This window comes from Cornus florida, unplaced genomic scaffold (assembly GCF_030987335.1).
Source record: "Cornus florida cultivar Cherokee Brave unplaced genomic scaffold, ASM3098733v1 CherokeeBrave_3.0.0_Hap2_Chr09, whole genome shotgun sequence".
Lineage (NCBI taxonomy): Eukaryota > Viridiplantae > Streptophyta > Magnoliopsida > Cornales > Cornaceae > Cornus > Cornus florida.
In genome coordinates, this window is record NW_026775579.1 from 46,674,782 (window position 1) to 46,700,737 (window position 25,956).

The 25,956-nt window shown below is 36.0% G+C and overlaps 1 protein-coding gene across 1 annotated transcript; it reads right to left on the bottom strand.

Moving 5' to 3' along the window:
• Nucleotides 1-2,370: 2,370 nt before the first annotated feature.
• Nucleotides 2,371-16,922, bottom strand: LOC132273803 (auxin response factor 17). Its single transcript, XM_059774879.1, has 3 exons — nucleotides 15,589-16,922; nucleotides 5,105-5,869; nucleotides 2,371-2,704 (listed from the first exon to the last, which is right to left on the bottom strand). Exons 1-2 carry the CDS (start codon nucleotides 16,654-16,656, stop codon nucleotides 5,147-5,149), a joined length of 1,791 nt encoding a protein of 596 aa, XP_059630862.1. The 5' UTR covers nucleotides 16,657-16,922; the 3' UTR covers nucleotides 2,371-2,704; nucleotides 5,105-5,146.
• Between the last annotated feature and the right edge of the window lie 9,034 nt (nucleotides 16,923-25,956).

Consider the following 25,956-nt stretch of genomic DNA (forward strand, 5'->3'; position numbering starts at 1 on the left):
CAGACAGGAGAAGACATGTATGGTCTTTTTTCCCCTTTGCAAAAGGTGACTGCCTCAGACTCAAACTCGGAGAGAGAGAGAGAGAGAGAGAGAGAGAGAGAGAGAGAGAGAGAGAGAGAGAGGGAGCGAGTTGAATTCTAGTAATGGTTTTCTTCTTCCTCTCTTTAGAATGAATCACCATAGGGGGATTAGATGCGCATGTTCTTTTCTACATTGTATTGTACAATGGTTTCAATATTCAGTAAAATGATATTGAGAATGTTTTCCGTCTCTGCTCGAGCTTCTTTCTCATTGACGGGTCATTTAGGGGTCTTTAGATTCAAAATAAAAAGGATGGACTTATTGAGACCCCAACTATGACATCCCTTCTTTTCCACTTCACACGGAAATCCACCACTCTTACAGAAAGAAAAACACTACTGAATTACTCTATGTTATGATTTTCTACATCCCAGGTCTTTCCCGTTTTTTCATTTGACTTATGTTCTTCAAGTTGGGAGAAGGGATCCAGTATATTCTTCTTTTGTTCATCTAATCTGAGATCTTCAAAGCTAACTGTTGAGACCTTTGCCTGTCCGGTGACATACTTTGAATGGTTCATGAATGTTTGTTGCATGGTTAGTCCCTTTGTTTGTCTCTACTATGTCATCATGATTTTTACAATAATCTTCCTTTGTACCATGTCAATTTTTTCAAAGTAATATCAATCGTTTTAAAATTTGCTTGTCACTCAAAATAGGGCGATAGAGTGATTGTCTGAGTGTCCTTTTTTTGTTTGGTTGCGTAGAAGTGGAAGAGGGTCGAAGGATGTGACACCTTCCCTTTGAGGTAAGGGAAGGAGAGGTTTTGTATATTTCTTATAACACTATACCCTATAATTTGCCAAAAATGATGAAGCGTTATTATGTCATTTTACATTATATGTATAATAGTAATACTTCTCTTCCCTCCTATCTTTCAGTCAGTTTTGAAGGGATGGAAAATGATGAGTCAGGAATAATGCCTTGTCGATCCTTTCTTTTCCTCCACAACTTCCCTTCCTCTCCTTTTCTTCCCTCTGCAATGTATTTGAACTTCAATAAAAGATTGGGTTCTGGAGTTAGCTCGAAGTCTAAGGTTAATGTTAAGAGTAGAGGTATGAGTTTGTTGGAATCATTATTCACCTAGAAAGGCTAGAATCAGTTGTTTGTCTTGAATTTCTAATAACATTTCAAATAATTCCTTGTAAATTGTTATTAGAAATCCAATCAAGTAATTCTTTAGAACCAATTTTGCATATTGTTAAAACTTGGATATAAATTTAAACTCCTACTTCTTAAACAATTGAATTCCAAACCATTCATTTGAAATCCGTCGATCTCGATTTGGAAGAATTGCATTCAATCTCGATTTGGAAGAATTGCAAATTTAGAGATCCAATCAAGTAATCCTCACCTTTGTGAATGGTACTATTCTCTCGATTTGGAAGAATTGCATTCAATCTCAATTTAGAGATCCAATCAAGTAATCCTCACCTTTGTGAATGGTACTATTCTCCATGCGGATTTCAATGTCACAACATAGTCCTAACTAATTACAACATGATACATTTGCTTACGTGCAAGTGCTGTCACAACATGGTCCCAACCAATCACTGCATGATACATTTGTTTGCGTGTCAAGTTGTAATTGACTAAAAACCATATAGTCCCAAACCAAGTAAAAATTTCAAAGTTCCAAGTGATGGTGGACTTGAAGGGAAAGATTGGAGCTAGGATCTTGGCCTCAATCTTAAACATTTGCAGGCACACCCTTCTAGGGTTTAAACTCACCTCCATGGTACCATTGAAATACGGACTCTAACTATTACAAAGCTTCAACCATCTCAGGGAGCTTTGGAACTATCAGAACATGAAAGGATGAAACTCCGTGACATACATCTTTTCAAAACAGAAGTTGATATTCATGCAGTTTACAGAATGAGAAAATGTCTAACAACATTATCAATGTAATTATTGTCATCATGCACAACATTTTGATGGTTGAAATCACATTCACAGGTACAAATTCATGTTTAAAGTTTTCATGTAGTATTTAAATACATTAGTGAAAAGGTGACCTTCCGCATACAGGAGCTTTGTATCCATTCTGTAACTTCCTCCAAGAAAGAGCCATCTCCGATGACGCAGAGAAGCTATGCTCCAGCTCCAGCGGGACAACCCTGATAATTTTCAGAGCTAGGTCCTGCTTTTGTGATAGGAACACGCAAAATGATGACGAACATCATCACAACTCATCCAAAATTTACAAATTTTGATTGTCTGACCCAAAAAAGGACAAGTAAAAAAGAAAACAGCGAGTTCTAACACTCAACAATATATAACCCTTGGATGACCAGGAAGTATCATTAGCTTCTTATTATCAAGGAACCCGGCAACCCGGTTTTTTTTTCATCCATCCACAATTAGCATCAAGTGAGCTTGAGAAAAGAAGAAAATTCATGCAATCTAAAGACATCATCTAGAAATTTTCGGAAACATCCATCACCTGATTAGAACATTCATAACGAAGTCTACAACATATAGTTTCAGATCTGTAACACAGCAAACTAACATAAACGGCGTAGACATAATGCTACCGGAAGAGTAAGACTACAAGTCAGCTTCCTGCCTATGCCTACCGCAAGAGTAAGACTACAAGTCAGCTCCCTGCCTGCCCTGGGTACCTGGAGAAAACAAGGAATTGAGAAAATCATACAAACTTGATTGTGATGCAAAAACATAATCCAATTCTCGTGATGATTAATAAGACACACAACTTGCCATATATTAATAAAATGAATGAAAAAAGGTTTTTAAAGGAATTTGATCACTAAAGCTTTCTGCGTTGGTTTAATACCAAGTAGAGAATTTATGAGTTTGAACAGAAGCTGCAGGTAATGACTGTAAGCAACCGAATGTTATAAATTCCACTCCACCAGACTGCCTTACAATATTCTTATTGGAATGGGACGTGCAGGGACCAAAGCATTTTGGTGTACCATTTCAAATTTATCATTGTAACATAATACATGTCAAATATTACATAATCACATATACACAAACACAAAGTAAAAGATTGAGAATATTGTACACAATCCATCAGAAGACTGTCATTGTCTTCATGGTTTGTACCTTCATGGAATGGAGATATATTGGGAGCTACTCAGTTCTATACTTCTAGTTTTTATATTATATTAATTCAAAAAAAAAAAAAAAAAAGGTTTTATATTATAACACTGCCAATTTTAGGGCAAATCAATCTCTCAAAATCCTCTATAATCTAACTGTCATGCATTTAGAGAGAGAGGGTAAAAGGAAACACTTGAAGAAAATAAATAAATAAACTTTTTTCAATGAAGTACAACACAATAAAAGTTAAATAAGTCACTTTTTAATTATCACAGACACTAATCAAAGAGATTAGAACTGCAAATCATTTGTTGGAGTTATATTGTTTGCTAAGAAGCACGGACACTCCACTAGTGGTGTCGTGGCAGTGTCGAACACATCCGACCTGGAGACACGTGGAAGACGGTCGTATGCGTCCGATACGGCTAGGAGTGTATGTTTTTTCTCCTGGTTGGAGACTGCATGGACATGGTTGTGACATAGCTTAGATACAACATGGACACGTTTGGAACACTTTAAAAGACACAACAGGATAGTTTTGCAATTAATCTTTTTTTTTTAAAAAAAAAAAGGGGTTCCAATGCAATTTTAACACACATTATGGATTAATAAAAAATAATATAAAGTTATAGAAAATAAAAACGACACTAATCGAGCTCTAAGCTCCAAATTAGAGATTACATTCATAATGAAGTGGATAAAATGAGCAGAAATCAACTTTTTGTATATAATAATATATTATATTATTATTTTATTGACGTATCTTGCCGTGTCCGTCTCTTGCTTTTTTGAAATTTGACGTAACATTGTATCGGTGTCATGTCATAGCCATGTCCAGTATCCATATCTGTGCTTCATAGCTAGGGCTGCCATCAAGGAAATTCATGGAGATGGGAGTGCAACGGTGGTAATCGAAGTTTTGAAGAGGCATTAGAAAAAGGCGAAGATAAAGTAAGAAATCATTCTTACAAACCTAATCATTGAAAAATGGATATCTAATTTGTCTTTGAAGAGAACCCTAATTAAAATAATTTAATGCACCCACAAAATGAGCTATTCTTCACCAAATTGGACAAAACACTCAGAAGAACCCAAAATGCTCTGAAATACAAGATGAGACACAGAGAAAAAATTGTTTCAGGCCTCGGCCAAACAAAACAGAACTTATAACCATGAATTCCACAGAAATTCATCAATTTATTGATTCTTCCATGATATTAAGATAGATGAGACATGTCCATAATTATGGGTCACTTCAAGAAACACTTTGCTGAGGGTCCGAGACCAGGTCTGGAAAAGGGTTACCCACAGCAATCATATGTTTACTAACTAAATCCCATAATGTGCAATAGGAAAACTAAAATTTTAAGTTTTAATATCGGTATAAGCATACATTAGAAGTTCCATATCAGATTACATGTTCATATTACTGATGCAATAAATAAAATTATCACCTAGGAACATAACAACACTTATGGCATAACTTTCAGATTTATCTTCTGTTGCAGAAAAGCCAATAAACAAAGAGAAAATAAAAATATTTTTTAAAAAAGAAAAAGAAAAAGTCTTCAGTGGAAAACTTCTGCATGATAAATGCAAGTATCATGTTATCTTTTTACTTACAGTGGCTCGATGCTATTCCATTCTTCCTGTGTCCAGCATGATATAAAAGTTGTAAATATAACAATAAATAAATATATATATATATATATATTCCTAGCCTGCTAAGCAGGATTTGTGCAGCCAACCCCATTAAATTAGTCTTGCAGCAAACTTTTTCCCGGGGGGTTGGGGACAAGAATAAACCAAGCTTTGGAAATCAAAAACAGATTTTACCCAGGTGTTTTAGTAACTTCAAGCAAAATAGCAATTGCTTTTTCATAAAATGATGCAATGGCATAGAAAGAAGAATAAAAATAAAAAAAATAAAAAAAAGTAATAAGGGACAAGTATACCTGTACAGCTTCTAAGTTGATAACGTAGACACAATCAGTTGTTCATAAATGACATGTTTCAAAAGCGGAGCCCCTTTGACATTGGATATCATGCCCATCAAACAGTTTTCTGTAGGTCAAAGAAAGATCTAGCAGATTGTTCACGCCTTCAGTTTCTTTGTACACTTTACAGCTTCTATCTTCAGTGCAATCAACATCATCAAAGCCACTTTCAACAGGCTCTTTCATATGGATGATCTTACCAAACAACTGGATTGAACTACTACCAACCTTTTTTGTGGAATTGCAGCCTCGTCTTCCAGCTAGCTCTACATCAGAGAAATGCACGCTGCTCTGACTATCAGGCGAAAAGCTATCAGATTGTGAACTGCCAATGTTGAGATCAGTGGACACAGTTTTCAACTTTGGCGTCATGTCATTGCCAAAATAATTATCAATGCATGTCTGACGGGCACCTTCACTTATGAAGTTGGATAAAGCAGACACACAAAATGGATCTTGCCTGGCTCCCTGCATGCCAGCAGGAAAAGAATTGTAATTCATCAGCGATGAGTTCAAGTTACCCATCATTGAATTACTTAATCCTCTCATAGGAAAGAAGAGTTCTCCCTCTCCATCCGTCAACAACCCAGGATTTTGAGGAACTCTCAATCTTTTTGCGGCAGGGAATGGGGAATGAAGCGGTGGTGTGGGCACAACGTATTCAACTAGCCAAGGGTTCACTTTCTTTCCATTCTGCAGAACTTCAGGTTCATCCCACGTAACCTGCGGCAGAGAATTTTGAGAACTTTAGTTCAATTTAAAAGGAGGCAAGGTTGAAAGTTTATAATACAAGCAGCAACGGATTTTTATTCCAATATTTCTGAGTACTTGAATTAAACCAAAGGTGCTCTTCACAACTTAGTAAAGAGAGAAGCTCCTAATCTTGCATTCTTAATGGAAAGGAAATTATGATTGGTTGAATACAAAAAAGATTAATAGGAATCATAGCCCACCATATTTCCGCAACTAGAAAGAAAATGTAATGCTCCATATTTCCTGTTAATATGACTATTCATTTTTTTTTTTTTTTGATAAGTGTTAATATGACTATTCATATTGCCTCAAGTCGGCAAAAGCTTATTATGGCATCTGTTTAAGATCATATCCCACATCCAAAGGAAATTAATGAATTGGCATTATTAGATAGTCATGGGATACAAAGCATAATATGTCTGGGTGTATGCGTGTGTGAGGAGAGGCGGAGAGAGGCTAAGATAAACTAGCATATATATGCATGCGTGTTCTGTGCGCGAGAGAGAGAGAGAGAGAGTCAATCATCAATTTTCCTCCATGTCATTTACAGTAACTAAGAATAAAACAAACATTTTTTACAGCAGAGGGGATGCCAAGGTGTAAAATCCAATTGATTGAAAAAAAAATAAATAAATAAATAAAATAAAATAAAATAAAATAAAATGAGAGAGTAAGACATTTGTTTCTTTACAACATCAGCAAAAGATAATATGATAATGTGCCATAAACACCAAACAGCATGAGATAACAAGGCGAAACAAACCAATACGTCATGCATGGAATAAGTACACACGCATCCAAGCGCGTGCCAAGTGATTGAAAGTCGCTGTTTCTGATACTCCACTCCATCTCAAAACACGGCACTCATGCCAGTGCCCGAAACTAGTAAGCTCAGGATTCAAACCTTTGTTTGATAGTGTTATCAAAAGGCACCAAAGATATAACTCAAGAAATCTTTGTCCCATAGCTGTCACGTAAAAAGGTGGAAAATAGGTCTTTCTTCTTTTTGTGATAAAGCAACCAAAGCATACACAAAAAGTGAATGCCACAAAATTAGATACAGAAAACTTGGAATCAAAGGCGTAGCCCCACAACCACCTTTCAAAATGATAACTCACCTCCATGCCACAAATTTTTTTTTTAATCTATGGATCAATCACTTGCACCCTGAAGTGAAATTAGTGGGAGCAAGCTGCAACACATTTCTATAAGTCAGAATCTTGCCTAAACCAATAATTATATGAAGTAGCTGCAACTTCAAAAGCATTAGGTTCAGGCAGGGTCATAGAAAGACTCAGCTTCAAGTGACCCAATTAAAACCTAGTTATAAACAGATTTAGCCAAATTTTGGTCAGGAATCATTGGAAAATATTACCGAAAATACTTGGATATCATCTTTGATAAATTATTTTAAATATAATAAGATTAATAGGTTATCGACACAACACTAGCAGTCTAGGTTTGTATTCTTAAACAAGAGTAATTGACGAGCAGTTGGCTAACCAATCATGTCTGCTCCACCATAGGCCACATCCATCCATATTTATTATGGTTGCAAAAAAGGAAAATGGAATCAAGAAACTTGGTCCAAAAAGATTATGGGAATCAAGAAGTTATATGTATTGAATTGGAAGCTTATTATTCAAATTAGTAAACTTTGAAAAAACTAATGTCAAACACAAGAAAATAGACTAAAGTGCAATATCCAATGTATGATACCTACATGCATAAATGGCATTTTCCGTAGAAATAGTATTCTTGCTTATTTCGATACAGAAGATGCGAGTTCAGGAATAACTAAATATGGGACTATATTAGTTTTTAAATAAATTTTGGAAAAATCATTGAAAATAGGAAATCTTCAAGAAAATAAAATGGAAAAAAAACTCAAAAGTTTCATTAATATTTCCTGTTGGAGCTTGATATGCATTCAACATCATCATCACCCTTGCCTTAATCATATTAATTGGGTGAGACACGTGAAATTTCTTTTTCCATTCTATTCTATCACAAGTCTGGATCCTATAATTTTAACTCTTTGAAGTCATTAGAATTTTAACTCTTTGAAGTAATTTCTAATGATTCATCCCATGTTAATTTCGGTAAACTCGCGCTCTGTTCCATGCCTATTATGTAAATTAGTCTCTCTTCTTACCGGTACATCTATAGGTCTTCTTTGCAAATGTCCAAACAACCGAAGTTTACTTTCTCTTATCTTATCACTAATAGGCACCACATCTAATTTATCCCTCGCGTTTTGGTTTGTAACCCTACCTCCTATCCACCTTTAAATCATCATGTCTAATACATGAGTTCCCTGTTCTTGTTTCTTTTTCTTTCTTTCTTTTAAATAAGTAAATTTCATTGAAAAGCGCTCAAAAAGCAAGTGCATCCCAGTATACACAAAACAAGAGGGTACCATACTCTCAGCATATCCTCAAAATCCATCATATCTCGTACAGATTTACAACTTTGCCCAAGAACCCAAAAGGATAAAGCACTTGGAATAGAAATTTTCAGCATGCAAATAGAAGTCTCCTTTCCATCAAAGGCACCACACCTAATTTCTCCCTCGCATTTTGGTTTGTAACCCTACCTCCTATCCACCTTAACATCTTCATTTCTAATACATGAGTTCCTTGTTCTTCTTTCTTTTTTCTTTTTCTTTTTTTGTTTTTTTAACTAAATAAATTTCATTGAAAAGCGCACAAAATGCGAGTGCATCCCAGTATACAACTTCACAAAACAATAGAGTACTATGCTCCCAGCATATCCACAAAATCTACCTTATCTCCTACAAATTTACAACTTTGCCCATGAACCGAAAAGGATAAAGCACTTAGAATAGAAAATTTCAGCATCCAAATAAGAGTCTCGTTTCCATCGAAGGCTCTCCTATTTCTCTCGCGCCACAAGCCCCACCATAGACAAAGGGGTGCCACTCTCCACGCATCCCAGGCTTGACTCCCCACTATTCAGCCTCTCCAAGCCTCAAGCAAGCTCAACGTGGAAGCCGGCATAATCAAATGTACACCAAATAGCTAACGTCATGGACCAACCTTCCCTCACTATGGGCAATATAAAAGGAGATGATCTACCATATCCTCATCCCTCTTACACAAAGAACAACAATTTACAATCAATTGTCATCTCCTTCTAAGATTGTCTATTGTCAGAATCCTCCCCACCATAGCCGTCCATGCAAAAAAATGCTGCCGTCAATGGTGCTTTAGTGTGCCACGCTACCTGTCAAGGAAAAGAGCTCCCCCGAGTCTCCAGTAATCTCTGATAGAAGGAACACACCTCGAATCTCCTGCCACTACAGGCCTCCCAAATCCATTCATCTCTCCTCGCTCCTTCCGACAATAAAGCAAAGCGAAAAAATCTCAAGTGTCCCCCCAACTCCCAATCCTAGAAATTCCTCTCGAATGCACATCCCATGTCATCCTACCACTATCGAGACTATAAAAATTGGCTATTGAGATTTTCTTGTCCACGGTACTCCTGAAAAGACGTGGAAAAGCACACCCAAGAGGACAATCCCTGAATCAAGCATCCACCCAAAATCCGGTCCTCAATTCAATTCAAACCTCACCATCACCTTTATAATAAAATTGAATGGACCAAAAGAAGACTACACTTAAGGGGGCGTTTTAAAGGACATAAATATTAAAGTTACACAAGAATCTAACAAGTTCAAATGGAATAAAGTTTCTGCCCTCCACCGATTTTCACGGCAAAAATGATTTTATCCGAACATTCAAGCACTTATCCAGCATGTAAAACCCTGTAGCTGATATTGTCAACAATAGACCACCAAATACTGGTAGATAATGAAATTAATTAGGCCTCAGTTACAATAATTCTCATAGAAATCCTTCCTCCTTCAAATTTTCCTAACAAAAATACTCAAGGTAGCGATTGTAAGAGCTTTTGGAAGGCTCAAACAGGCTTTATGCCCTAGAAGTCCTTCATTAGAATACTGTATAAATTGGTGCTTGGTGATGTTGTGTAAATGGACTCATAAATACTTCCATCTGTGCAAAATCAGCTAGAGTAGCTTCTCAATGCTTCTGGTGGATCCAGGCTGTCAATTAACTGGAAAATAGAAAAATACAATTTTAAACCCATGTTTTGTTACATGATGCCATAATTGTCCTCATTTATTAAAATTACAACCTTCTTTCTCCTTTCCTTATTCCTTATCGCCCTTTTCATGTTAACCTAATTAATTTCCACAAATAACAAACTTCTCTCTCTCTCATTCTCTGTGTGCTTGTTTTGTGCATGAATGCCCCTATCTATTTTTAGGTCATTGTTCCTTTATTTGCATTCTTTTTACGAATCAATTTTGCTCTATGTTCATAATTAATGCTACGACCAGATCAATCCATCTGTAGATTAGATAATGCAACTCCCATCAATATCTTTTATTTTCCTTTCTTTAATTTCTTATTTTCTTTTACTCAACCTGTTCTCTCTCTCCCTCTCTCTCTCTCACACACACACACACACAAATCGACTTTGTATTAGAAAGAGAGAGGAAATCCATCATCTCGGATTTGAATTATAGAAACAAGAAAGATAACAAGGCATAGTCATGCATATAACAAACCCAAAATAACCCGAAAATCAAAAACCATAGAAATCAGGTTGTTTTCTGGGGAAAAGCTGGTAAAAAAGCACGTCCATGTATACATTCACCAAATGTAATTTTTATTTTCGAAGGGCATTTCAGGAAGAATATTTAGGGAGCCCAACTTATGAAGGATGTCCAAATTTAAAAAAGATACCCCAAATACATGCACCTCCATAACAAAACCACAATAAAAAATAATAATACTTGATCCTTGAGAAGCAAGACAAATCTATATCTATACTACTATTGGAAGTGTGAAGATTTTTTATACCATTTTATGCATTTTTTTTTATTAATAACATTTGATACCCACTATTCCCATCAAGATGACCCTTGGAGATCTAGAAACTTCCACTGAGATGATACACAAATGCATTAGTTTCTTATATAAACCTTTCACTTTTCTTATGACTATGCGTGTACCAATATATATATATATATATATAAGACTACGTCACATACTTGAACAAATAGAGGTTTCAAAAACCAGAACCAGGAAGATTTTTTAGTTTTGGTTACTTGTGCTTCATATGAAGGCTAAGAATCATCTGCCTGTACGGACTCATGCAGTCCTACTATCAGAATTAGTTTGTTATACTCATTACTTATTCAATGATGTTATTCAATCTTATCCCAAAATTTTAAATCTATAATAAATCTACTAATTTCTAAAGCAATGGCCCTTTCCCTCCACTAAAATTACTCAAAATCACTGAAACAGAACAATTTTAATTTATTTTCACCTATCTTCAAGTTATAGGTACTTCCATTCATTGATTTTTTTATTTTTTTTATAATTTCATCTTCTTCCTCTCTCGATATAGATATATCTTTGTGAAATCTAAATGGATAAATAGACACAACAATATTTCTAATCACACACATTACATGTGCTTCTTTACTAGCACATAAACCCATAAACTAATACCAAGAAGTTTAAGAAATTTTTTTCACTCTACCCTACTTTCCCGTTTCCACTTAAGCTGAACAATCCTAAAAGTCCAGCACTCTTTGCCACAACTTAAACCAATTCTTGTAACATTGAAAGAGGAAGCAATAGAAGATTTTCAGCAAGAAGCCATTTTGGAAAAGATGATGTCTCTTGGTCACAAACGGATAAAGATAGAGTTCCTTTAAAGAGCGTTTCCAGAGGATAGAATCATGAAGATAACCATCTTAACTTTCTATATAGAACACAATTGAGGGGAAAAACTTACTACCACAACAACAGTCTTTCACAAACAGGATTCTATTGCAGACACAACCCTTGTACATGGGCCTTCGTCAATTTGGCTTCCTAATTTGTGACACTTCTCCACAAACTAGAGCTTCAAGGGTGATATCTTCTTTGTTAGCCTCTCAAGGTGAATTTATTTCTCTAAAAACATTATGTTGAAAGAACATCATCTAGATTTAACGTGCTACATATCTTCAAACACAGATCACAGTATCACACTAGGAGATAAACCTTGTCGATCAGGTCATGATCCATGACGTGGAGAGGGGATCACAAAAGGACGATAACTGGGTAATAATCCACCTTGAAAATGAAGAAAAACACATCAATGCATGCACAACTATTGATTATCTTTGAGTATTCTATTTTTGCCCTTTTGTGGCTTTGCATTATTATTGGTCAGGTTTTAATTACTTCCATAACAAAGGTATGGAATTAGGTAAATAAATACTCAATTGATTTCTACCAAGAACAACAGATTCGTAACATCTCAAACTAACAAGAACGAGAAAGCGAGTTTGTTTAAATAGGAAAGAAGCTTGTGGATAGAGAAGCTTTTTCACAATAAATAACAGTGTAATCCAACTTATAAAAAAATAATAATAATAACAGTGTAATCCAATTATAACTCTATTCCTTCGGCAAGTAAAAAAAACAAAATATCTCATTACTTGAGCCAGCTCGACCTATTTGGAGCGTTCTTGAGCTTGGCAGGAGCTCAGAGCCACAAACCAAGTCAGAAGAAACTCTGTCCATGCTCAATTCATTGGATTCACCATGCTCACAAGCTATGGAGGCTCGGCATGGCAGAAAGTGAGCATCGCTCCAGTAAAAGCATAAGTTTGACAACCCAATTGGCCAGACCTCATTGGGTTCACTTCAAATTATTTGTTCCTGAACTTTTTTTTTTACCGCCCCGGGGGGGGGGGGGGGGGGGGGGGGGACAAAAGAACGAAAAGCCGACCAATGTCAGAATCTATAAAGATTTACTTGGATTTCATGTAAATTTTATTTTTGTATATTATACTTTAAGGTATGCCAATTCCATAAGTCTAAAAAATACAACATGATAAACAATCATAAGAGCTTAATGAAATTAGAGGATTGTCATTATACTTGTTCACAAGCTGAGCTACTTGAGCTTCGAGTTGCAACTCATTTATAAAATGAATCCAGATATAAGTCACAAACTTGGGTTGCCTACACAAATTAGCTTCAATGGGTCCATTAATGAGACAACCCTGAGTTGCCCATGATCAACTCGATTCATTTACACTCCTACCAGCAATAAATAACACCTAAAATCATTCATAATGCCAAACCAGGAACTTACCAGGAACTTACCAAAAATAGCCAGAGTACAATAGGAACCCTCAGTTATTTCTCTCATCTACTAAAAACTGACGAGGAATCATGAAAAGTGACACAAATAAAATTTAAAAAAAATAAAATACATTCAAAAGATTGCTAATGTGCTTCAAATTAATGCCATCCTGCCCGTTATAGTGGATACAAGGCTAATCTACTCTTACCCTCTCCAACAATCAACTGACATGACCTTGTTAATTTACATAACCAAAAGGAAAATTCATCTAGCTCTAATTGTCTGTAAAAAATCAAAACATAAATAAATAAAAGAGAGAAAGATATAGGGAGGGGGTGTAAAGAAGCTACCAAAATTTACCCTGAGTGCCTTACATTTAAATTTAAAAATAAAAAATCTAGTGCAATGGGCCTTGAACATCTCAATTTATGGTAGAAGTAAAAAAACCAAAAAAAGGCTTCTAGTTTAGAAAACATCTCAATTTGAAAGGTTTCTAGTTTAGAAGGTCCTGAGAAGTCTGAACAAACCAAAAAAAAAAAAAGGCTGACAAATAGGAAGCATAACATCCAAAATGCACATTTCCTACCTTGGTGTCTATTTATCTCCTCCAACTAGAAACCTTTCAAATGAATGATTTATAAATTGAATTAATAGATACTCACTTCACAAAAAGGTATAAGAAACATATACCTCCAATTTTTCCTCTATTTAGATCTATAATACAACACACTACAACTAAGAAGCACAGACACTTCTACGTAGGTGTCGTGTCCGTGTCGAATATCGACACTTCATGGACACTCCTGGATACGTGTCCGAGACTTCTTGTCCATATTCATAATTCAAAAATAAATTTTATTATTTCATACACTTGGCCGACATGACACATCTCAGACACTTGGTTGACACATTTCGGACACTTTGTCAACACATTTCGGACGCTCAACCAACACATCCCACACTCCTCGTCTTTATATAAAACAAACAACATGACAGTCCTATGAACAACATTATGATCACACATCAAAATATTCAACCTCTTTTTCTTTAAAAAATTGCATTAAACACGTGTCACAGTTTGTAACTTTGGGATGAACAAAAACATAACTATAGTGACAAGATATGAGAGTAATATCATATATAATACATTCTTTTTAATATTCAAATAGCTTCATCTTCTAACTTATGCAATTTTAGTACTGAAACTATAAATTAATTAAAGTTCTATAATTATCTTACTCAGTAGCTATATAAATAATGTTTCAATACCTTGTTTTCTTTGAGAGAACTTGGAGAGATTTGAGTCATTTATGGCTGATTTAACAGAGCATACTCCTTCGGAAGTCGGCAGGTAGCCAATGGCGGCAGTAGCCGAGCTTGAGCTTTGTTTGGCTGAATTCAGACTCGGAGAGCCAAGCCCGATCAGCTCAAAGCTCGGCTTTGTCTAGCTGAAACCATCAACTCAAAGCTTGGCTCAGCGCTAATTAGCAACCCTTCCTAGATTTGACATAACAGTGTGTCTAACAGATGAAATAACTAATTCACACATCATTAGAAAAAATATATATAATGAAAATTTATATATATATATATATTTGTCATGTCCTACTTTTTTAGAATTTGAAGTGTCAGTTTATCCACGGCATATCATGTCCGTGCTTCTTAGAACTACATCGACACACCAAAATTATTCTGATCAGACCAAATAATCAATTGATATTTTTTTCATAAATAAAATTTGATATTGATCATTGAACATCTCCAATTTGATAAATAAACTTCCAAATTTGAAAACCGAGTTACTTTCTAGAACATCTGAATAATATAAATTAATAGACCAATTATATAAGAGGATATACAATGGTTTTAAGATTTGGAAAAGCTAACTATTTCTAAAGCATTTCATTAACAAAAACTATTGCATATGATGCTCTTGCTCAGTAAAATCTAAGCCTATCAACCTTTAGAGAATAAAAAATTCTTACACCAAATCGGCGGCTTGGATTTGGGATTGGAAGAAATTTAGTACAAACATTGAACTAAATTTCCTCCAAAATCCCAAATCCAAAGCATAGATTTGGTGCTCCCAAACACAACATTAATAAAAATTAGAGGGTGTATTGAAAGTGTAGTGTAGAAGGCGACATATTCAATGTGACTTAATTGGGAAAAGATGCACATGCAATTACGAAGGGCAATAATTATCTTAGATTGATGACCAATCAACACAGTCGCATATGTAGGAAGCAAACAACTCAAAGGATATTCTTAGTTCAACAAATTCCAGCAAGTAATATTAGAAACAAACAAAAAGCAAACAAGTTAACTCCATAAAATCAGGCTCTACAATCTCAATATAATTTAGTTTGACAAAATCAATAGAAATCCACAATATAAACAGTCCAACAAAACAAATCATATTTTGATATAATGATTATTAAAGAAAGTTATGGAGTCTGGACTCTGGACATATATTACAGGTAGTTTACCTGAAGCATCCGCCATGGAGAGCCTCGCCACGGCCCATTATCGGGCACCATGGCCGTGGAAATTGTCCCCTGAAACCAAGTCATTCTGGACGAATCCACCGTCTCCATTGCCATCTTAACCCTCATCCCAGCCGTCCAAAACACGTTCAACGACTCCTCCACAATCTCTGCCTTCACCACAAAGTCAGCCCATCCCACCCTCGGATAATACACAATCTCAAACTCCCTCCCCTGCGCTGCCAACTCCGCAGCCTCTGCCACAGCCTCCGCTGAATCCTTCCCCCCTCCGCCCCTGGTGAACACATCTTCCCCACCATAACCACTGTTCCCGCCATTTTCCTCTACCCTCAATCTCACAGACCCCACCGGAAAGTTCCACCTCCCCCCAGAATCCGCATTCGGCTTCACTGCCCTCCTAATTCCGACAAAATGCTCGCCGCTTCGCCGGTTTCTCATAAACACCACCGAGTCGCCGGCAACCAACTTCTTGTTATTCACGAACTTGCTCCAACCAGTAGTAAGCAAATGCCGCCGAGGCGTCCCACGGTATATGTGTCGGAACTCCCACACCGTGCCCTGAACATCCCTAATCGATATAGTCTGCACCGGTGGCTCCGCCGAGAAGTTCAGCGGCGGAAATATGGAATCCGCGCAAAACCTCGGCACCGAAAACCCTCCGCCGTTGTTCGCATCCGACGGTGTCAGTATCTTCGCAAACGACACCACCTTCTCTTCATCGTCTTCTTCGTCCTCACCGACACAGTCTCGTCTCGTGTTAGATCGGAACAGGTGGAGATCACGTGATCGGTCGACGGGGAGGAGGCGGATCTTAGCGAGAACCTCGTCGGTGTCTGGATTTGCGAGGTGCCGGACGGCGATGACGCGGCAGAGGATCATCGGCTGGGACGAAACAAGAGGAGAGAAGAGCGGAGGAGACGATGATTGCTCGGAGTGGCCTTGGGGGAAGTAGTAAACCCTAGAATCGACGGTTGGGATCTGAACAGATGTTCCGGCACAGGCTTTCCAGATGGAAGGGTCCATTTGCCGTAGCTCAGTACCAGTCGCCATTGCTAGGGTTTCGTTTGGAAGGTGATGGTAGAGAGATAAGAGAGAGAGATGAGAAGTAAAATGTGAAGTGAAGCGTTAGTATTTAGGGTTTTTTAACACGTCCCTATGTTTTCTCTCTCTAAACGAAAGGTGTCTGATTATGCTCGGAGTGTTGCAGCTAGAGAGGGAGTGTAGAGAGAGAAAGAGAGAGAGTAGAGAGAGAGAGAGTGTGTGTGTGTGTGCCGTCTTGGGTCGGAGAACAGGCACAGAACAGAAGCGGGGAAGTGGAGTAGACAAAATGCCCCTTGTATTGTCGTAAATTACACTTCTAGACGCGACAACATAACTCTCTACACAGAAAAATGAGAGTAAGAAATTTCACGCTATTAAGGCGTGTGCAGTAGCACTAGCTGCCACGAGTTTGTTGCTCGTTGCGAAATTACCAAATGGTCCCTGTTTGTTACGTTTCAAACATGAGTCCAATTTGAATTGTCTTTTTAAAACTAGAGCTTATAGTCTTTGAGTTACTTGAATTCAAATAAACTGTAATTGATAATACAGTTGATGGCATTATTAATATTTATAAAATATTAGCAATAATAACTCCATTATAAAACAATGCAATTTGAGGTTGAGTTAAAAATTTTAATCTAAATTCAATTTGAGTAACAAAAATGAGAGTTTAGATTTACCCAATATCCCAGCTGATTTTTTTTTTTCCTGAGAGCTAGAGTCAACACTAATGGCACATACGGAACCAATTCAACCCTAACCAACTCATTATACGGTTTAAGTTTTAAAATACAATAGAACAATTAAGGAAAAAAAAAAAAACAGAAATCAGTTAGCACCAAACTGTATTACCATTACTATATAGGTTGTGTTTTGTTGAATCGGGATGGCCAATTTTATTTCTTTTCCAATATGTATTTATTTTAATTTATTTAATTATAACAGAATAAATAATTCCTTAAGAGAAAAATGTGTGACAGTTTAAATATTAACGAGAAAAAATAAATATTTGCAAACATGTTTCCAAGTATTTTTTTTTGTCCTAATCTCAACCTCATTATATATTTATATATATATATATATATATAACTTTAATCCTCATTCACCTACTAAATTTATACTTATATTTGATTTCAATTTTAGGTAATATTTCCCCAAAATTCAAATCTAATTGTGCCACGTCCGGAAGCACGTGTATTACACGGTCATCTAGTGCGACTACTGCATTCTGTATTGGAAACAGAGCAAAAGCCAAAAGCCCCATGGTTATTGTTACACTAGATGTTGCCATGTATGATGTATGCATGTCTGGGGAGTTCCTCAAATGACCAAATTGCCCTCGTCTGGATTATTATTAATTTATTTATTTATTCCACTCCTCACGCAATTTACACGGGCAGTAAAACAGGCAAAGTGTGTGGGTCCCACTGGGACAAAAAGTGCGAAGAGATCAAGAGGTCATGAATGCACTGACAGAGTGACGAGTCAACGGATCAGGTGGTTGAGATTTGCCGGATGTCGGGGTAAACACTTGCCAGAAAAATGTACTACTACTGCTGCATTAACTTCTTTTTAGAGAGAGAGGATGTATATATGTATGTATAGAGAGAGAAAAAGAGAGAAAAGCGGAGTAGTGTATCCGGGTGCCGTTACAGGGAATTTCGAGAAAAGAGGATGTTATAAGAAAAAGACGCATCTCACACGAGATAGCACGGACCGGATTCACTGCGAAGTTGTCGCTGTGGAGGAAGACGCTTACGTGTATCTTCACACTGCCAGTGCGCGGAAACTTTGTACTATCTAAATGGAGATGTTTATTACGGAGTAAATTGTTGGGAAATGATAATTGCACCTTACGTTTTTTTCATGAATTTCTTACTTTGTTTTCCGCAAACTAAATAAAGTAAATGTTTTTTATATACATACACACATAATTTGGGCTTGGCAATTAACTCCCACGTCACAACACTTTGGGTGACTCGAATCCTCTAGTGTATTTTAAAAAAAAAAAAAACAAACTATGGAAGCATTTGCCACCTCTATTTTTGTATTTTATTTATGTACTTTTTAAAAAAAAAAAAAAAATACATGTACAAGAGTTGGTAAATAGGTGATAAGACATAAAAATATTTATGTCTGCTTGCCTGTAAAAAAAATATCAATTCCAACTCTTTTTCATTTTCAAACAATTCTTTTAGGGTCGGTTTGGTTAAACGAAAAATTTTAATAAAAAGTGAAAATGAAATAAAGTGAAGTGAAAGAAAGAAAAATCAAATTTTCATTATGCATTAGATGCATCAGTTTTTCTTTCCATTTTTTAATTTAATAAACTTGAACTTAAACAAATTTTCTTATTGTTAGAGACCGAGGCAAATTGGGCAAGGAAATTTTTTGAAGAAAGTTGTGAGAAAATCTTATTTTGATAATTTGAATAGCATGAAAAGGAAAAGAAAATTATTCCACTTACCGAAAATACCCTTATAATTTTAAATAGTATAAAAATAAATAAATTTGTGTTAGAGGAATAGTATTTATACTTAAATATATATTTTAGCAAGAAATAGTGAAATATGGAATAGAATAACATGTGATATCATAATACAATTTTTTGCATTCTCCTTTATATAATTGTGTGTGTGTGTGTGTATATATATATACATTTTTACTTGAATTCTCGATCTTTTATTTTTGAAGGTGAGAAAATAAGCTTGTATTCGTTTTCTATATATATCTAATTTATGTTAATATAATATCTAATATATATTCTAGATAGGAATTGTTTTTTTTAAGTTTCTAGGTAGTATAATATCTCTTACAGTATATAATACTAAAACCTTTCCTTGAACAAAAAATAAAAATATTACAAAATAATGATGATACATACAACTAGTAATAGCTTTTAGTTAATACCAAGTCAAAGGCAAATCATTAACCATAATTTTTGACAATGTCTTTAATTAGTAGGCTAAGTAGAAGAAAAAAAAAAATTACATGACCAAGTCAAAGGTTCCCAAGTGTTTCAAAGGTATTCATTCAAAGTGCTAATCCCCTCTTCCTTCTAGGTCCTCATTAAGGCCGACCCAGCAGAGCTCAAGTTCACGGAACTAAGCCTGAATCTCAAACTCGCTCTACGATTCAAGCTACTATCACGGGTTAGGGTTCATTTACAATTCTCACTCTGTGATTCTTGGTGGCGTAGAGAATGGAGGCTTCTCAAGCCTTCGACTTCAAATATGAACATAAGACGTCGTTGGGAGTATTTGTAAAGCTAAAGTTTTGGCTTTGGTTCAAACACAGAGAGAGGACGTAGATGAATGGGTGGAGTTATGAAAGAAATCGAAGTGAGAGAGAGATAGATTGACAATAGGTGAGTTTCGAGGCCGTTCCCATGCTCCTTCTCCTCTGGCCGACAGCCGACAATTCCAACACCAACCCTAGTTTTCATCCGACACTTGCTATCAACAGTTATGTATATATTATGAAAAAAAAAAATATCTTACTAATTCATACCTTCAAAAAATATATATAAAGAAAAATAATTCTATAATTAAATAAAAATAAATAAATGAAATTTGGATGTAAACATAAAAATAGAAACAATTAATACATGATTGTATAAACAAACAATTTACAGAAGAAAAAACTCACCTATTTACCTTTTGTAATTTTAGTGAAGAAAAACGCTGAACGAAGAGAAAAAACTATTCTGGGTATAATAGGAAAGTAATATATTAAAGTGCACAGCTTTTGCGGGAAAGTGAATTTTCGTGTGTTTTATGCGCGAGAATTTTTGGGGAAAATTTTTGGATGTGGGAATCCTACTTTCCCCAAAACTTTCACTTTCCCTCTAACCAAACATGCAAAAAAAATTAATTTTTTTCCTTTTCTTTTCCTTTCTAGTTATGTCACGCTAACCAAATGAATCTGGAAAATTTTCTTCCTTACAAGTGACATATAATATGTTTGGACCAAGTTAATATGAATTAACCAACTCAAAGTCAGAAGAAGGAATTTGTGTCATGTTTGACACAAGTATTATTTTACAAGATCTAATTCTTCAAAAATTGAGGTTGGATTGTTCCATAATTCCATTATTGAGATCATTATTTTAATTACATATCAATTTAAAATATTTTATTTTTGTGGTAATTGTACCCATATATGATGTCATAGTTTAGGATTGGTATGGAAATCTGATTTGGCTGGATAATGCAGAGCTTAGCTCAAATATGAATAATGAATTGATGAAGTTGATCCTTCAACATCCTACAAAAGTTGGTATTTTGTGTATTTTTGCATTAATAAAAAAAAAAATGAGCATGGCAGTGTGCATATAGATTTCAAGTACATAAATAAATAAAAAATAATGTTTAGTAAATTTTTATTTCACTAATTTCATAAAATGGGTAAAACATTGATAGGGCTGGTCTATAAAATATATGGTGTTTGTGGTGGGAAAAATTCCCACCAATAGAAACATGACAAATGCAATACAAGAAACCCCAATCACGAGAAATTATTACATGGTCTCAGGATTATTGGGCCCGGCCAATCACAAAACAACACAGGTCAAGACCAATAGTCAAAGAACCATGTAATAATATCTCCCCAACTATACTCCAACAGAAATCATAGTGGAACCCACCTTCAAATCACGCTAACCCAAGGAAACAGGCCTATCATCTAAGAATTGAGCAGGCCCAACTCCACTCAATTCATTGAACCCATTTATAATGTCGAACATAAAGGCCGTGGCCCAAACAAGAATAAAAGTCCAAGAAGTAACAACTTATGCTCCATGAAAAGGGATCCATTAGGGTCGTGTTGAACTCCGTATTATGACTTAAAAGTTAAAACGCATAAAATTATAAACAACTGAACATACATCAACTATAAAGAGACTGTGTTATGTTTGCACAAGCAATATTCTACAAAATTTAGTTCTTCAAAAATTGAGGTTGGATTGTCCCATAATTCCACTATTGCATGTGATCATTATTTTAATTACATATCAATTTAAAATACTTTATTTTTGTGGTAATTGTATATATGATGTCACAGTTTAGGATTGGTATTGAAGTCTGGTTTGGCTGGAAAATGTTGAGTTGAGCTTAAAGATGGATAATGAATTGATGAAGTTGATCCTTCAACATCGTACAAAAGTTGTGTTATCATCTCTGTATTTTGTATATTTTTACATCAATGTAAAAAATGAGCATGGGAGTGTGCACATAGATTTCAAGTACATGAATAAATACAAAAAATATATATATATGTTGAATAAATTTTTATTTCACTAATTTCATAAAATGGGTGTAACATTGGTAGGGCTGCTCTATAAAATATATGGTGTTTGTGGTGGGAAAGTCCTACAATTAATGTTGGCATTTGCAGTTGCCAAGAAGGGACGACCAAGGATAACCGGAATTTGGCTTTTGGGATTTGTGACCGGTTCCGTGTCTATGATTACGAAATTGATTGAGAAGAAGAACTTGTCAATCTTGATCAATACATCCTCAATAATACCCCAGGGCTTTTTGATGGATCGGTTAGCAAGTTGCAAAACTACCGACGTCGGTTTTAAATCTCCTAAGCCCAATTTAACATATACCGAGTACGGAAGAAGGTTAACACTTGCTTCTAAATAAAGTAGAGCCCGATTAATGACATGGTCACCAATAATGCAAGAAGTGGTAGGTGAACCGGGGTCCTTGAACTTTGGAAGTGTGTTATGTAGCAAAATGGAGCTTACTTGCTCGGTCAAAACAACTTTCTTTGGTGCTTGGCTCTTGTTCTTCCTCTTTTGGGTGCAAAGATGAGCCGCAATTTATTTAATTGCATCCAAGAGGGGAAGGTTAATCTTCACTTGCCTAAACATTTCAATGATTTCGTTGGCTTTGCCTTGTTGTTTTTCAAGAAAATTGGATCCTTTCAAGGCATCCGGAAATGGAGCTCTTGGCTCATAAACCTTTTCAAAGTCTTTTTTCACAACATCTTCAGCACAAGAGTTTTTTAAATCATTTTTCAACACTTTTTCAATAAAGGGTTCATGCACATGCAATGAAAGAGGAATAGAATGTGAAACGGGACGGGTGTCAACTTTTGGTTGCACTAGTTCACTCTCTTCATTAGAAACACCTACTTGATTGTCAACAATTTTTCCACTTCTCAAGGTTGTCACCACATTGATATGCTCAATCGTGTGACCTTCCGATGAGGAATTGGTTTCCACAACAAATTGTTCCTTTAGTGGGGTATTTAGATGCATCTTCCCTTTCTCTCTAACATTCAAAGTACTAACTACTTGCCCAACTTGGGTTTCTAGCTTCGCAATAGATTGGGAATGAGAGTGAAACAATTGAGTGTTTGCCTATAAAGTACCCAAAGCGGTCAACACTTTTTCCTCAAAAGCAGGACTCCTAGAATTTCCTTGAGAATAAGATGATTGATTAGGAAAATGAAAGTTAGAAAATTAGTTTCCATGTGATTGAAAAGATGATCTATAACCTTGGGAACCTTGGCTTTGCATTGGGGGTGGAACATACTTGCCTTGGAAACCACCTTGGGGAGGGTTTGAGCCTTCCCCTTGACTTTTCCAAGAGAAGTTTGGATGGTTCCTCCACCTGGGATTATAATGTGTGCCCTTGGTTAACAAATACGGCATTCACTTGTTCATGGTTCTCACTTTGCACATGTCCATGGGGACAATTGAAAGTATAATGTAAGACATTCGAACAAGTCATGCAAGATTCATTGGATGAATGATGAATATGATTAAGGAAGGAAGGCACTTGATTCGTCAAATTTTGGTTGATAAAAAATTGATCAAACCTTTGAGATCCTCGGCGACTATGTCATTGGAATTGTCAACTTGATATAAGCCGACATTCTTCCTTTTACTTAGATTTCTACCATTTTTAGAGGACAAGGATCTATGCATTGAATTCTCACTCATGCTCTCATATAGACGCCACATATCATCCTTATACCTATCAAGATAAGAACCACCCATGGAAGTATCAACCATTCCTTTAAAATTATCCGACAAACTTTCGAAAAAAAATTGTACCAATTGCCATTTAGGTGTAATGACCCACTCCACTACATGGTATGATATTGTCCGCTTTGGGCCTGAGCCCGCAGGCCTCATACCAATTGGAGATGACACACTTACATATAAATACTTCACATTTCCTCTATCCAAGCGATGTGGGACTGTGCACCCGTAGCTCGCCAGTATAGTAGCCTGTCAGTGTCTCACACTCGCCCACGGCACACCCGCCCACAGGGTCATCACAATCCACCCCCCTTTGATGCCCGACGTCCCCGTCGACACACTTCCAACTGGGTCAAGCTCTGATACCATTTGTAACGACCCACTCCACCACATGGTATGATATTGTCCGCTTTGGGCCTGAGCCCGCACAGTTTTGCTCTTAGGCTTCACCCCAAAAGGCTTCATACCAATTAGAGATGACACACTTACATATAAGCACTTTACCTTTCTTCTACCCAGGCGATGTGGGACTGTGCATGTAATACCCTTAATTTCAAAATGATAGTCCTGGCATTTATTTAATTGTTTAATCTTTTATTTAATTGTTTAATTGCGTGTTATTCTATTAATTGGTTATTTTAATTGTGTGTTTCTTCCATGGTTATTTAAATTTGATTTTGTTTTAATTAACTGATTAAATTGTTTTGTTTTCTTTTATTAAATTGTTTTAAATTAAATTGCTTTCTGATGTTTTATTTGACTTAATTGATAATTAAATTGTTTTATGATGCTTTATTTGACTTAATTGATAATTGGTTTTGTTTAATTAAATTGGTTTAAATTAGGATTGTGTTTTCTGTATATTCACGTATTAGCCGACATATGTTATAACTTAGGTTTTCTTGGGCCGACTAAGTGTTGCATTAGGGCTCAAATTATACAAGGATTAGGGTTGGATTACTATGCCTATATATATGACCTTATGTGGGTTTAGAGTTTGAGAAAAAATATATAAAACTCTATTCCCGTATATAGTGATACAGAGAGTTGTGAGAGTAGAGAAACAGAGAGGGAACTTAAGTATTATACATAGAGGTTCAAGGAAGGTTGGACGGGGTGTTTTCTGGGTTGAACCAAGAGCGTCGGAGGAGTAGGACAGTAGTCAACGACGTTAACGGACAATTCAGATACGGAGGTTTAGAGTTTCAAAGTCTGAAACTCAAGGCAAGTCTCTGTTCCACTCTATCTCTTTAATCTGTGTTCTGTACATTCTTAGAAAGGCTCCAGGGATTAAACCAACATTAAAATGGATTAAATAAATGTTTAAATTTATCTTGAATGCATGTTTAAATTGTAATAAATCTCGTGAACCAAACTGGTGCAAGTTCTTAAAGATTCTGTGATTTGTTGCATGCCGTTCTTGAGTTTAAGGTTGGTTTAATTGGGATTATTGTTGCATGTTGGGGGCTTTCAAATAAATCTGGGACATTAAATAAGCACCAGAATAGGAGTTTAAAATACTACAGAGGCTCTGGACTTCGCCGGAGGCGAAGAAGACGAACAGGTTAGGGGATGCGGCTCTTAAAAGAGAAGAGCCGGCTCACCAAAAAGGTAGAGCCGGCTCTACATGGGGTGGAGCCGGCTCCACATGAAGTGGAGGTGGCTCCACTAAGGGGGGAGGCGGCTCCAACTTTTTGGAGGCGGCTCCAACCCTTTTTCTTAAGGTTTTGCGTGGTTCTGGGTCCGGTTTGGCCTGTAGGAAGGTTTCTAGGTTGGTTCAGGGAATGTGGATGATCTGTGTAATTATTCCAGAGATGTATAAACTGTTGGGAAGCATGTTAATGATATTATGTTGAAGTATGCACAAAGATAAGGTTCAACATTAAACCTGTTTGGGAAACAGTGGATGAAAGGATTGAAACTAGTATATTGTTCTTACTATTTTCTGAAACAATTGGGGTTCTTTGTCTAAATTAAAGACATTAAACATGTCTTAACTGTGCACAAGTATATTGTTATTTATCCGGAAACATAAATTTATTTAGCTGGAATTAATTGATGATTACCTTTTCCGTTGATTGCATTAATTATGGTTCTGTTTGGAGGAATTAAATGTGCAGTTTTATTTCATGTATTTAAATGACTGGAACTGAGATTCTAAAATTGTTATTGGATGCATAATTTAGTTATACACATGTTAAACTGTAATTATGCAAATTTTGGAGTATGGTTGATTAGTATCTGATACTGTTTTCATCAACTGTGTTAACTGGAGGAGCTAAATGTACAGTCTTTTCATTTATATCAAGAAC